Below are 12,588 nucleotides of genomic sequence, written 5' to 3' on the forward strand. Positions count from 1 at the left end.
TGAATGGGCTAATGCCAAGTTTCTTCGTACTGCCCCACCCATGTACTTGCTGCAGTCTGGTCTCCAGGTTCTAGGTCCAGGAATAAAGCACGTCCGCTCTCAAGTCTGCTTTTTGTAAGTATGGCAACGTAAATGAGCAATCATCTAATCCCCGCCGAGTCCTATATGTTGATGTGTCTAATATCTTGTGACAAATAACCCATACTCTATCCGCGTCTGTTCCGGTGAAGAGAGAGCCTGCGGTATATGAATCAGACGTGTGATAAAGGACATGGGGCTAGAGTCTCCAAGCTTCAAAAGTGATAAAATGGAGAGATATAAACAGCCAGCCAATCAGCTCCTGCCTGATATTTTTCAAACACAGCCTGTGACGTGACACGTAGGAGCTGATTGGCTGGCTGTTTATCACTCTCCATTATCACTTTCGAAGCTTAGTGCATCTGGCCCAGAATCTGATGGGTTGCCCATAGCAACATCACATCATCAATAGAACTCCTATTTTTATTAAATGTACCCCTATAAGCAGGGCTATTTTTCAGCAGGAACTGAGGCCCTTATTCTAGTTCAATCTTTCTGACAAAATATTTCTTGGATGGACAAAACCATGTGCACTGTAGGTGAGGCAGGTGTAAAACCCCACCCAAATCTAATTATCTCTGCACAAGTAACACCTGCCTCACCTGCAGTGCACATGGTTTTGTCCATCTAAGAAATATTTTGTCAGAAAGAGTGAACTAGAATAAGGGCCTCAGTTCCTGCTGGAGCCTGCTGAAAAATAGCCCTGGATATAAGTCTGGAAGGGTCATTTACACACGGAGGCGAAGCTACCAGGTGGGTGGGTGTGGCTTTGGAGAGCGGGGTGTGGCCTAGCGTCACAGCCCCTGTAAAGCAGAGCAGTGGTGATTTCCAGCTCCCCCTGGTGGAACCCTAATACAAGGCATTACCATAGGTACCACATGGGTGGTGTAGGGTTGGAAGAGAATAGAAAAGAGCAAACAAGAAGCAATTTGCTTCTGAACCACGGCAACCAATCAGCTTGTATGTATCAACTGCATTCTATAAAATGATAGGTAACAGCTGATTGGTTGGGCAACTTCTCCACTGACTCACACTGGGGATCTTTTCATCCTTTGACGAAATGCATGAAGTCCTCTACACTATATTGTCAAACACGGATCCGTGCTGACAGTAGCTCACCTAGGTCCTTCTGCTTACAGAGCCCCGTCCTCCACTACACGACTCGCCCTTGTGTTCAGTAAGTTTGGGCCTGATTCAGTTGTGGTTGCAGCATTGATGGTGGCGCAGTTGAGTGATGATCGGTAGAGTGTGCGCCCCGTGGTACCCTCTGTGATGACGTTCGCAGTGGGGGATCAGTCGCAGAGGGATCGACAGGAAGATGCTGTTTGGGGGGCAAAGGGGAGTGTCTGCAAATATGTCGGCATATCCTGAGAGTTTTCGGCCGGATGGAATTTACCTGTTCGCTAGTCTGCGAACAGATCCCAGCATTTTTGCGGTATATGGCACAAGATGCATGGCGGTACTTAGACGCAGCACCGCAGAAGCAGGTGTGGCGAGGACATGGCATTTGCACTTTTCCTGTAATCCTAACTGTCTTTATTTACAGGACATGTCAACATGATGTCCGTGTCGTCATTCTGATTGTCGACATTCTACACAGCCCTGCGGCCCCATCACAGCGATGCACTTTAAAAAAAAAAAAATTTGGTACTTATGTAGTATCTGGGCTGCCGATTTTTTTATTGTATGCCTTAAGTTAAGGCATACAATCAGATGCGATGCGATGCGATATCGCATCGCATACGATGCGATGCGATGCGATGACCCGATTTTTCCATAGGATTCAATGTTAAAATGGACTGAGTCCATTTTAACATGGAATTCAATGGGAAAAAGGGGTCCTTTTCATACCCCTACTATCCAAGTGGGCATGGAGTTGGATATAAACCTGTGGCGAGCGTAGCGAGCCACCGAGCCCGAAGCGTGGCGAGCGAAGCGAGCCCCGCGAGGGGACGGTATTCTGCGTCCCCTCGCGGGGCTCGCTACGCTCGCCACGCTTCGGGCTCAGTGGCTCGCTACGCTCGCCACAGGTTTATATCCAACTCCATGCCCACTTGGATAGTAGGGGTATGAAAAGGACCCCTTTTTCCCATTGAATTCCATGTTAAAATGGACTCAGTCCATTTTAACATTGAATCCTATGGAAAAATCGGGTCCATCGCATCGCATCGCATCGCATCGCATTGCATGCGATATGGTCGGGTGCGATGCGATGCGATGGACCCGATTTCAAAATCGGCAGCCCAGTTACTACATAAGTACCAAAAATTTTTTAAATATATTTTGCACTTTAATCAACCTGCAATCGCATTTGCAGACTCATGTGTAGTTTCGTGGGCTGAAATCCTTGTGTGGATTTTCCTCCCACATGCGTCTTGGGCTCTGTCCGATAAATCCCTGTCTTCAAGGATATCACTTTTTTTAAAGATGTTTCTCAGTAATCCTCTTAGGTTTTACCTATATACCAGACTTTACTGGAACGTAATCAGGACAGGATGGGAGAGGGGGGACCGCTCCCGAGGTGCCATCGCTGTAACACATCGCTGCTTGAGATGAGTTGACGTGGTCAGCTGACGCGGCCTATGCTGGTAATCTCCTCCTGGTAATCTCAGCAAGTATATCTTTGCTTTAATCTCCCTCAGCAAGGAGGCATCTTCCCAGACGCTGGAGAGCTGCTGGCTGCCACAGAGATCCTCCGTGTCCCCACTTCTGGGATACTTTAACGGATCTTCCTGATGGAATGTGAAGGTTCTGACGGTGCATAGCCCAAAATGGGCCTCTTAGCCTGTTCTCACCCTGCCGTCGGTGTGGCCGCACAGGTATCCGGGGACGCCCAGCTCCCTCGGTGAGGGCACAGGCTGGCAGTGTCTCTGTCCAGGCTGAGGCCTCGCACCCTGCAATGCCATCCTTCCCCAGGAGTCTGAACGCCCTGGGGCGACTCTGCTCCTCGGGACGCAGCAAGGATGTCGCCACCGGAAAGAACAAGCCCGGTAATTCCGTCAAGCGCATGTCAATCATCGAGGACGGGGAGATTGCTGAGGTTTTGTACCTCATCCCCAAACAGAGCATCCTGCAGCATTTGCCCTACATCAATCCTGAAGATTACTACCTGTGCGAGGAGCTGACGGGCATTCCCTCAGGACTGGGTGAGTGGGCCAGGTGGCTTCGGTGTACCCTCGTGCAACTTTAACTAGACACTTTTCTTTGTAGCCTTTTGCTGTGCTCGGAATTTGTTAGCGGCATCCAGTGGTTACGTTTTGCTGCCCTTTTCATTTTCATATTATCTTTTATTTATGTGGCACCACAAGGGTTCCGTAGCCCGGTACGTAGGCGGTAGCATGCCGCAATATTCTAGAAATACTTTTGACTGTTTGAAAGCTGAGAAAATAACAGACGAGAGGAGTGAGGGCCCTGCTCCTGGGAGCTTACATTCTAGAAACTGTGGCCCTCCAGCTGTTGGGAAACTACACATCCCAGCATGCCTTGCCATAGTTTTAGCATTCCCTAATTGCAAAACTGTGGCAAGGCATCATGGGACTTGTAGTTTCCCAACAGCTGGAGGGCCATAGTTTGGACATGCCTGCTCTAGAGTGATGGGAGACATGGTGCCAGAGCTTTTGTATCCCGCGACAGATGATAGAACTCGTGAATACAGAGGAATCTAGGAGTCATAGTGCATTGCCTTTTGCTGCTTGTTGAAGGAGCTCATGTGCTAAGGAACAAGTCAAAGTTGTATGAAGGTGGAGTCCTTGTAAACCTACAGGATGCAGTTAATGGGTCAAGGAGTGACGGGATGTCATTGATTACAGTCATTAGGAGACCAATCCTTAGACACAAAGCCACGAGAGGGTTCACACAAAGCTAAATCAGCCAGTTTATTAGAGATTACTATAAAATCCTCTCTTGGGTCCCTCTTGTGAGTTAGGGTGCCACACGTGACCGCACTCCGCTGGGCTCCCCCTTTTCCTGGTGATAGGGGATATTCAGCATGCACCAGGCAGGGCCCAGGTATAGCCGTGGTTGAGCTATGTTTAGATCATTACAGAATTAGCCCCGGGAACGCAGGTCAGGGTTCTGTGCTGTAAGAGGCTGAGCCGGGCAAATGGTAGGATAAGGTCAAAGGGGCATTTTTGGGCTGCGTGACGCTGCTGGGACCCCCGTGGGCTGGGAACGAGGTAGGGAATCTGTTCCCTGTGCCTTCTAGCATCTCCGAGATGAACCACGTTTGTTGTACCAAGGTACGAATACTTCTACCTTGCATCTGATATGGTGCCTGAATATGCCACGGTGTTGTACAGAACCTTGTTGCGTGGCATAATGCATAATGACACAGGCTAACGCAAAATGTAGGGAGGTCCGGGGACCGTTGCCATAGGAGCTTGCACTTCAGCTGACTGCACTGCTGCTGGGTTCTCTCTGTACGTCATATACGCAGTGACATGATAAATAGGAACTGATAGATATTACTGGATGCGTGAAGTATGAAAAAACACCTTATTTTAAAAAAAAAACATGAAAAACTTGTGTCGACCTTTTCCCATGTCGACCTAATTCTTGTGTTGATCTAATGACCATGTCGACCTAATGCATAATGACCGAGACCGCCGCCACCCACCCCCGCCGAGACACTCACATGACGACTCGAGACTGAGAGACATACCTAACAACGTGAGGAAGCCGGGTGACACAGTCACTCCGCCGCGGCGCTCGCTGGGAGGAGGAGGGAGGCAGGACAGTGGACACAGACTTGTTAGTGTCACTGTGTGACATGCCCGACTCCTCCCCGGCTCCTCCTGCGGGCAGCAGCTACGGCGCTGCCATGTGTAACACGCCCGCCTGACAGCAGTGCCAGTGACACCGTGACGTGCATGCTGCTGCGGCTGCCTGTCGGACTTGGACGCCGGCCCGGCGGTGAGCTGCCTCCTGCCTGTGGTTCCGCACTGCGCAGCAGTGGCATCAGTTAGTTCAGTATATTTACTGTAAGTTCGGCAGTGGGGTGGGCACAGTTGCATACCTCCCAACTTGTGTCCGAAAAGGGGGCGGGCGTATGCAAATGAGGGCGCGGCTTATGCTAATTAGCCGCAACCTCATTTTCATACGAGAATAGACGCTGTGCGCATGCGCACAGCGTCTATTCTACTAGATTGGGGGCTCTCCCAACTGCCACCCCCCGCAGCGGGACAATGCCTGCCGCGGGTGGGACGTCGGGACAGGACCCGAAAATCGGGACTGTCCCGACGGAATCGTGACAGTTGGGAGGTATGCAGTTGTGTTGTCTCTTGTTGTCCAGACCAGTCTGTCCAGTCCAGAGTCTGTGGCCGGGCAGGCAGAGAGCCAGGCCAGCAGCACACAGCCGCAGCCTTAGCCCACAAATCTGTAGTGTGGCTGCCTGTGTCCAGGGTCATTATCATTATCTGTCCCACTGTCACCACCAGTCCAGAACTCTAGCGAGAGTCCTGTGAACCCAGAGGCCCAGGTCACCTGCTGGGCGATCTGACGTCACGTCACTGTGCCCTGTCCCAGGCCCCCAGCCAATCTCCCTGCTAGTTATTACTTACATTATTACAAAAAACAGTAATAATTGAATGCAGTGACAATAATTTATGATAATAAAGAGTGGACACATAGTCCTACAGATACAACCGGCCCTTTGAGGGTGACCAAACTGCTGATGCGGCCCCCGATGAATTTGAGTTTGACACCTCTGCTTTAAGCTGTACTTTCACTTTGAGCTGTGACAGTTTAGCCCACAAACTCCACCCCACCCCCAGTCCCTATCTGCTCCTGCCGCCAATCTCTGTATTCACAGCTCCCTCTCTCCATGGGCGGGATGTATCAACGCTTACCGTGGCGTTGACATCCCGTTTTCGCGTTGGTCCCTTGTTCGCTTCATGTATTAATAAAGTTTTCGTTTTCTATTGTTGAAAAAACTCCGCCGGGTTGAAGTATCGCAGAGTTTCCGGCGCGAAACATCCTCCCATTGGACAGCATTGTAGCTGAAGCGCTGTGTGATGTATTAACACTCGCAGCGCTCAGCTTCTCTTCTATATAATTCGCCTTATATTGCTGGCGAACTGCAGTTGTTACAGTTCAATTATTAAAGTATAATGTATTTTTACAGTGTGTTATTTACCTTATGAAAACAGGTTGTGCTGTGGGATGTATTTTACTTGTTGTATGGGAGGCAAGATTGGTTCTTTTTTGGAAGGTGTGAGGCACAGATCATCAGGGCTAGGCAAGAGGCAGTGAGGTGTGAGGCACACTGCCTCAGCCCTGATGATCTGTGCCTCAGACCTTCCAAAAAAGAACCAATCTTGCCTCCCATACAACAAGTAAAATACATCCCACAGCACAACCTGTTTTCATAAGGTAAATAACACACTGTAAAAATACATTATACTTTAATAATTGAACTGTAACAACTGCAGTTCGTCAGCAAGTCAAGCTGAGCGCTGCGAGCCCGGGAAACCCAGCCAGCAGCAGGACGCATCTGCCCATGCGCACAAAAAAAAAAAAAAACGAAAAGATTTCGGGAGAGGTCCACATTAGCGCGGACCAAAGATATGCATAAAATCATCGTAAATAACGCGAAAATCATCGCAAAACAATCGAATCACTACAGAAAAGTGAATATTGATACATCCCGCCCCATATCCAGAAAGTTTGAACCAGATCAGTGTCCCTGCAAAAATTGCTTTCACTTTCCCTAAAGTGTCCTCTAGTGGTCAGTCGCAGTACTTCACCTCATGAAGGTGAGGAGTAGTTAAATATATATACAGTATTGTGTATAGCACCAGAACAATATTGTGTACAGTAGTATACACTATGGGGCTGGTGTTGTACAGTATAGTATATGTACAGTATAGGGTATGAGCTGTACAATGTAGTATACAATATAGGGCTGGGGATGTACAGTACTGTGTAGTATACAATATAGGGCTGGGGATGTACAGTACTGTGTAGTATACAATATAGGGCTGGGGATGTACAGTACTGTGTAGTATACAATATAGGGCTGGGGATGTACAGTACTGTGTAGTATACAATATAGGGCTGGGGATGTACAGTATAGTATATGTACGGTATAGGGTATGAGCTGTACAGCAGGGGTCTTCAACCTTTACGACAGTGTGGGCCACATTAAAAAATTCAATGAAGCCTGAGGGCCACTAATCTCTACTGTGGTAATTAGCACAGTCCTTCATAGATAGACATCGCAGCCCCCATAGAGCACAGCCCTTTATAGATAGCACAGCCCCTGCATACATAGTTGGCACAGCTGCCCATACACATAAACCCCATCCCCAATATATAGTCAGCACCAGGACTATTTCTAGACAATTAGGGTCCCAGTGCGAACAGAAAAAAATGCAGCTCCCCATACATAATATTATATTGATGAAATTGCACGCGGTGTAGACGCGCTCCCAAAAATGGGTGTGGCCTAATTCTAATGGGCGTGGTCTAATTATAAGAGTGTGAACTAGCAGGAAAACCATTACCTGACATCTCACTTTTGCAACCTGTATGACCAGACATTGGTTACAGCAGGAATAGTTGTTGTCCTTCCACGCTTAAGTTGGCTGGCTAAAGGCCACACAGTGACATATAAACATTAAGGTCCACACAGTGACCTAGCTCGCCTCACAAATCAAGCCCAAACAATGACAGGCTACTTAAATTAATATACACGGTTTATCTGTAATGTCCATTACACATTGTGCCACACACCATAATGCCCATTACACATTATGCCACACACCATGATGCCCATTGCACCTTGCACTATAATGCCCCCAATACTCCTGCTTATAGATATTATGCCCCCAGCAGTGCCTCTTATAAAATGCCACCAGTAGTGTCCCTCACAAAATGCCACCAGTAGTGTCCCTCACAAAGTGCCCCAGTATTGCCCCCCCATAGTCAGCACCACATTGCACAGCCTGCCAGCCCTCCCATAGTCAGCACCACACAGCCAGGTAGCCCCCCATCATAGTCAGCACCGCATTGCAGCCCATTCACCCCCCCATGTTCAGCACAACATTGCAGCCAGCTCACGCCCCCCCCCCATAGTCAGCAAAGCATTGCAGCCAGCCCACCCCCCATACTCAGCACCGCGTTGCAGCCAGCCCCCCGAAGTTAGCACTGCATTTAGCCAGCTTCCCCCTTCCCTAAGAAACTTGCCTGAATCTTCTGCAATGTCACAAGATGCTCCATGTCCCTGGCAGAGGTCTCAGGAAACAACAGCTTCATCAGAGGACTGGCGGTGGCTGTCACTGCGCTCTGAAAGGGCGCAGGGGGGGGGACAGGTGCACGGTATCAGGAAATACACAATGCGCATGTCCGCGCACAGTCCCGACCACCCCAGCCACTGCACATCCACCTCTGCCGCGTCCCACATGCAAAGGGGACTAGCGCAGAAGGTTTTTTTTTTTACACAGCAATGAGAGGCGGCAGGTGGAGGGCCACTCAAAACAACTCAGTGGGCCACTTGTGGCCCGCGGGCCATGGGTTGAAGACCCCTGCTGTACAGTGTGGTATACAATATAGGGCTGGGGATGTACAGTACTGTGTAATATACAATATGGGGCTGGGGATGTACAGTACTGTGTAGTATACACTATGGGGCTGGTGCTGTACAGTATAGTATATGTACGGTATAGGGTATGAGCTGTACAGTGTCGTATACAATATAGGGCTGGGGATGTACAGTACTGTGTAGTATACAATATAGGGCTGGGGATGTACAGTGTAATATACAGTATCCTGTATAGCACTAGACCAGTAGTATACACTATGGGGCAGTTGCTGTACAGTATAGTATATGTACGGTATAGGGTATGAGCTGTACAATGTCGTATACAATATAGGGCTGGGGATGTACAGTACTGTGTAGTATACACTATAGGGCTGGGGATGTACAGTACTGTGTAGTATACAGTTCAGGGTAGGAGATGGGTTGCATACAGTAGAGGACTGCAGCTTTATACATACAGTATAGGGTGGTCGCTGAATGCTTACAGTATACGGTTGTAGCTACAGTATATAGCGTACAGTATACAGATGTATTCACATGTATCTATCCTGTGTGCGCTACAAGTTGCGTTACACATGATGCGTGTGCGCCGTATGACTCTGTAGGGCTGCGCGTATTTGCTTGCTTGTTACTTTGTTTGTTAAAAATGAATCTGAATGGAATGCTCAAGCAGCTTCTGCTGATTAAAATCCTTGGCGTCAGGCCAAAAGATCTCTGTATGACCGCTGCTATATCTCCATACAGAGAACATTGTAACAGCATTCTGCATGCAGATACAGCCGCGGTCATAGACAGACTATAGGAATTCCGCATATCATTTTAATCAGCAGAAGCTGCTTGTGCATTCTATTCACAACACTCCTCAAATAAGATGAATCATTCTGCAAATGAAAGCCCTGCTTTTACACTACTGTGCTTACTCCTTAGTTCATAAGGACTCTGCCAGCGCCATCTACCGGCAGATTTACAGGTGTCGAGGCGATTGTCCCTGGAGAGGGTTCTGCGGGTCACCTCATCCAGTATAGAGAGATACGCGTTCCACGTTTTACTGAACAAATGGTCTCATTGCCATTCTGACGATCCTGTATATCCTACTACATTGGGTATTGGGGACATTTATCACACACTCCTAGCGCGTCTAATCCTGCCTAATGGCCAACCCCTTCCGATCAGGCCGTAGCTGCTCCGGCTCCGGCGTTTCTAATAACTGCATTATATTGATGCGCTATTTCTGCAGCACTGACCTTTACTTCATCCGTCTGATTCATTTCTCGGAAGCACACAGCTCCATGTTTCAATAATGGATCTTCCCCAGTGTGTCTCAGACAAGTCATTTATATCCTCATTGTGACTTCTGTATAAGACGCCTGCTGGCTCCCAGCCTTCTGTATCACCCTGGTGTTTGGACAACTTTAGGGTCTGATTCAGCACGGTTCTATCTCTTCCTGCACATGTTGCATCTACCCACCTGCAGCACAGCAAGGTTTTGCGCAGTTTGCTTGGTTTTTTTGGGGTTTTTTTTTTTGCTTTTCTTACAGACATGATTCAGGCGGGATGCAGTCATAATCCCGACGGTCAAAATCCCGAATGGGTCATAATACAGACAAAGACAAAATCCCGGCAAGGACAAAATCCCGACATTTAAAATCCAGACAAGGACAAAATCCCGACATTTAAAATCCTGATAAGGTCAAAATACCGACATATAGAATGTACAGGTTAAACTGTCAACATGACTTTGGGTCGACAGGTCGCGAGGTCGGGAGAAAATCGGGATTTTGTCCTTGTCGGGATTTTGTCCTTGTCGGTATTATGATCCATTCGGGATTTTGTCCCTGTTGGGATTTTGTCTGTCGGGATTTCATACCGAATCCATTCAGGCACCTGAGGCTAGTACAATATATAGGGGATACTAATAAATAGCCTTTTCCCTGTGCCAGAAATCAGGGGTTATGTTTGGGAAATCATGGCTTCTGTGATAATCGCAGAATCGATGGGTTTTCCCTGCGCGTTAACCCCCAGCGACGTCGTTTTATGGGAAAGTAACACGCAGGTGAATCCCCAGTAACTGAATTGGCCCTGCCCGGATTACCCTGTGGGTACCTGACTATGGAGGTTATTCTGATCGTAGCGGCCAAACGTGCGTACGTTCCATATTAACGTACGCTATCCGTACGCGGCCGTTGGGGTTAAGTCCACCCACAAATCAGCCGCATACGTACGGGCAGAAACAACGTCGAAGGGGAGTGGCGTACAATTGAGCGTACGCCAACGTACACGGACGGATCAGCCCTTACACTCCGACAACTGGCGTACAATTGAGCGTACGCCACCGTGTACGGACGTCTCTCGTCCGTCTTCCCACCGACTTCTTGCGGCTATCTGAGCGTACGCCAGCTTGCACGGACGGGTCCCTATTGTTTTCAATAGAAAAGTCAGCTTATGTTACCGCTCGTGAGAGTGAGCGTACGTCCGTGTACGCTGACATACCCTTCACATATATGGACCTGCAAATCTTGCCTTTCAACTATAATTATGAAAATTAATTAATTGATTGAATTAATTAATGTGCAAAATAGTGGGCATGGGCTTAAAACATTGCTGAAACATCCTTTGTAGGTGTTAGATGTGGTTTATGTTATTGTATCATAAATACAAAACCTATGTTTGTATTAGAGTGAACACGTTGACACATGTCGACTTGTGTAGATTGAGTGTGCTACTGTGTAAAGTCTATGAAAGCACGTAGTGAATGTGTCTAACTGTTTAACAAATACCTACCTTAGCATATATAAGCAGGTCTTAAAAAGATTCTTACCTTAAATTAAACAAACCTTTAAATGTAGAGAAGTATAGAAAGATAAGCTTCCAATGTGTTTGAGTGCTGTGTGTGGCTTGCAGGTAGTGAAATCATGGTTTGGAGTTAATAGACTGCAGCATTGCTTATTACATTCAGGTGTATGTGTTTGAGTAGTAATCAGCGTAAATTAGCAAACCCAGGCGCACGCTGGCATGCGGTATCTGTAGGGGTGGTTTGAGCTGGCGGTTGGCGGCCGCCTGTTTTGTGTCCGAAATGAACGGTGCTTTAGGCGATCGTGCGGTAGTAGCACCGCTCATTTTTGGTGCACACCCCCGTGTACGCCCATATTTACGCCCATTTTCCCTCATTATTTCGGCCGCTCCCCTCAACACGCCCCTATGCCGCCCCCAATGCCCGTACTCTCGCGTACAGGTTTTTTCGCACGGAGAGACCCGTCCGTAAGCGTTGTGGAGTGTTCGCGCCTGCGCATTAGCGAATGTACGCATGCGCAGATCATGAAAAACCCCGGAACGTACGTGTACGGCCCGGCCGCACCAACCAGAATAAGGCCCTATGCCCCTTAAGAGGAAATTGCTTGTAGCCTGTAATAACTGGTCCGGTAGCTGGGTATAACGTGCCGCCTGGCACCGGTAATGAGTTTGCCGGGTTACAGGGCACTGCCTGGGTTTACAGAGCATGCCACACATTAATATTGGAGTCCTCTACATACAGAGGAAGCACCTTGCACCCATTAATAATATATATTGCCGCATGTAGGATTCACATCATGTACAATGCAATGAAGATGGAGTTATATATTTGTAACGATTTATCTTTCTTGTGTGATCTATGAGCACTTAGGGCCTTATTCTGGTTCACTCCTTATGGCAAATTCCTTCTTAGATGGACAAAACCATGTGCACTGCAGGTGGGGCAGATGTAACATGTGCAGAGAGAGTTAGATTTGGGTGGGGTTTTACTTCAAAGTTAGATCTATATTGCAGTGTAAAAATAAAGCAGCCAGTATTTTCCCTGCACAGAAACAAAATAACTCACCCAAATCTAATTCTCTCTGCCCCCCTGCAGTGCACATGGTTTTGTCCATCTAAGAAGGAATTTGCCAGAAGGAGTGAACCAGAATAACCCCCTCAGTTTATGTTCTGTATGACATGAG

General features: G+C 48.0%; 1 protein-coding gene across 13 annotated transcripts in view; it reads left to right on the top strand.

Moving 5' to 3' along the window:
- Positions 1-12,588, top strand: part of ABLIM1 (actin binding LIM protein 1) — a 211,667-nt gene that overhangs the window by 34,812 nt on the left and 164,267 nt on the right. For 4 of the 13 annotated variants that reach the window (XR_014444656.1, XR_014444657.1, XR_014444660.1 and 1 more), the window contains exon 1: positions 2,730-3,224. The exons of 1 other annotated variant lie outside the window; for it this stretch is intronic. Coding sequence is in view for 1 of the 12 variants with exons in the window: in XM_083149751.1 (XP_083005877.1) it covers positions 2,978-3,224 (247 nt within the window). In the remaining 11 variants the exon portion in view is untranslated. Of the gene's footprint in view, positions 1-2,729; positions 3,225-12,588 lie in introns of those variants that run through there. 8 more of the 13 variants (XR_014444667.1, XR_014444663.1, XR_014444658.1 and 5 more) reach the window with 5 other exon arrangements.

The sequence above is a fragment of the Crinia signifera genome, chromosome 6 (assembly GCF_055691185.1).
Source record: "Crinia signifera chromosome 6, ASM5569118v1, whole genome shotgun sequence".
In the NCBI taxonomy this organism is placed as follows: domain Eukaryota; kingdom Metazoa; phylum Chordata; class Amphibia; order Anura; family Myobatrachidae; genus Crinia; species Crinia signifera.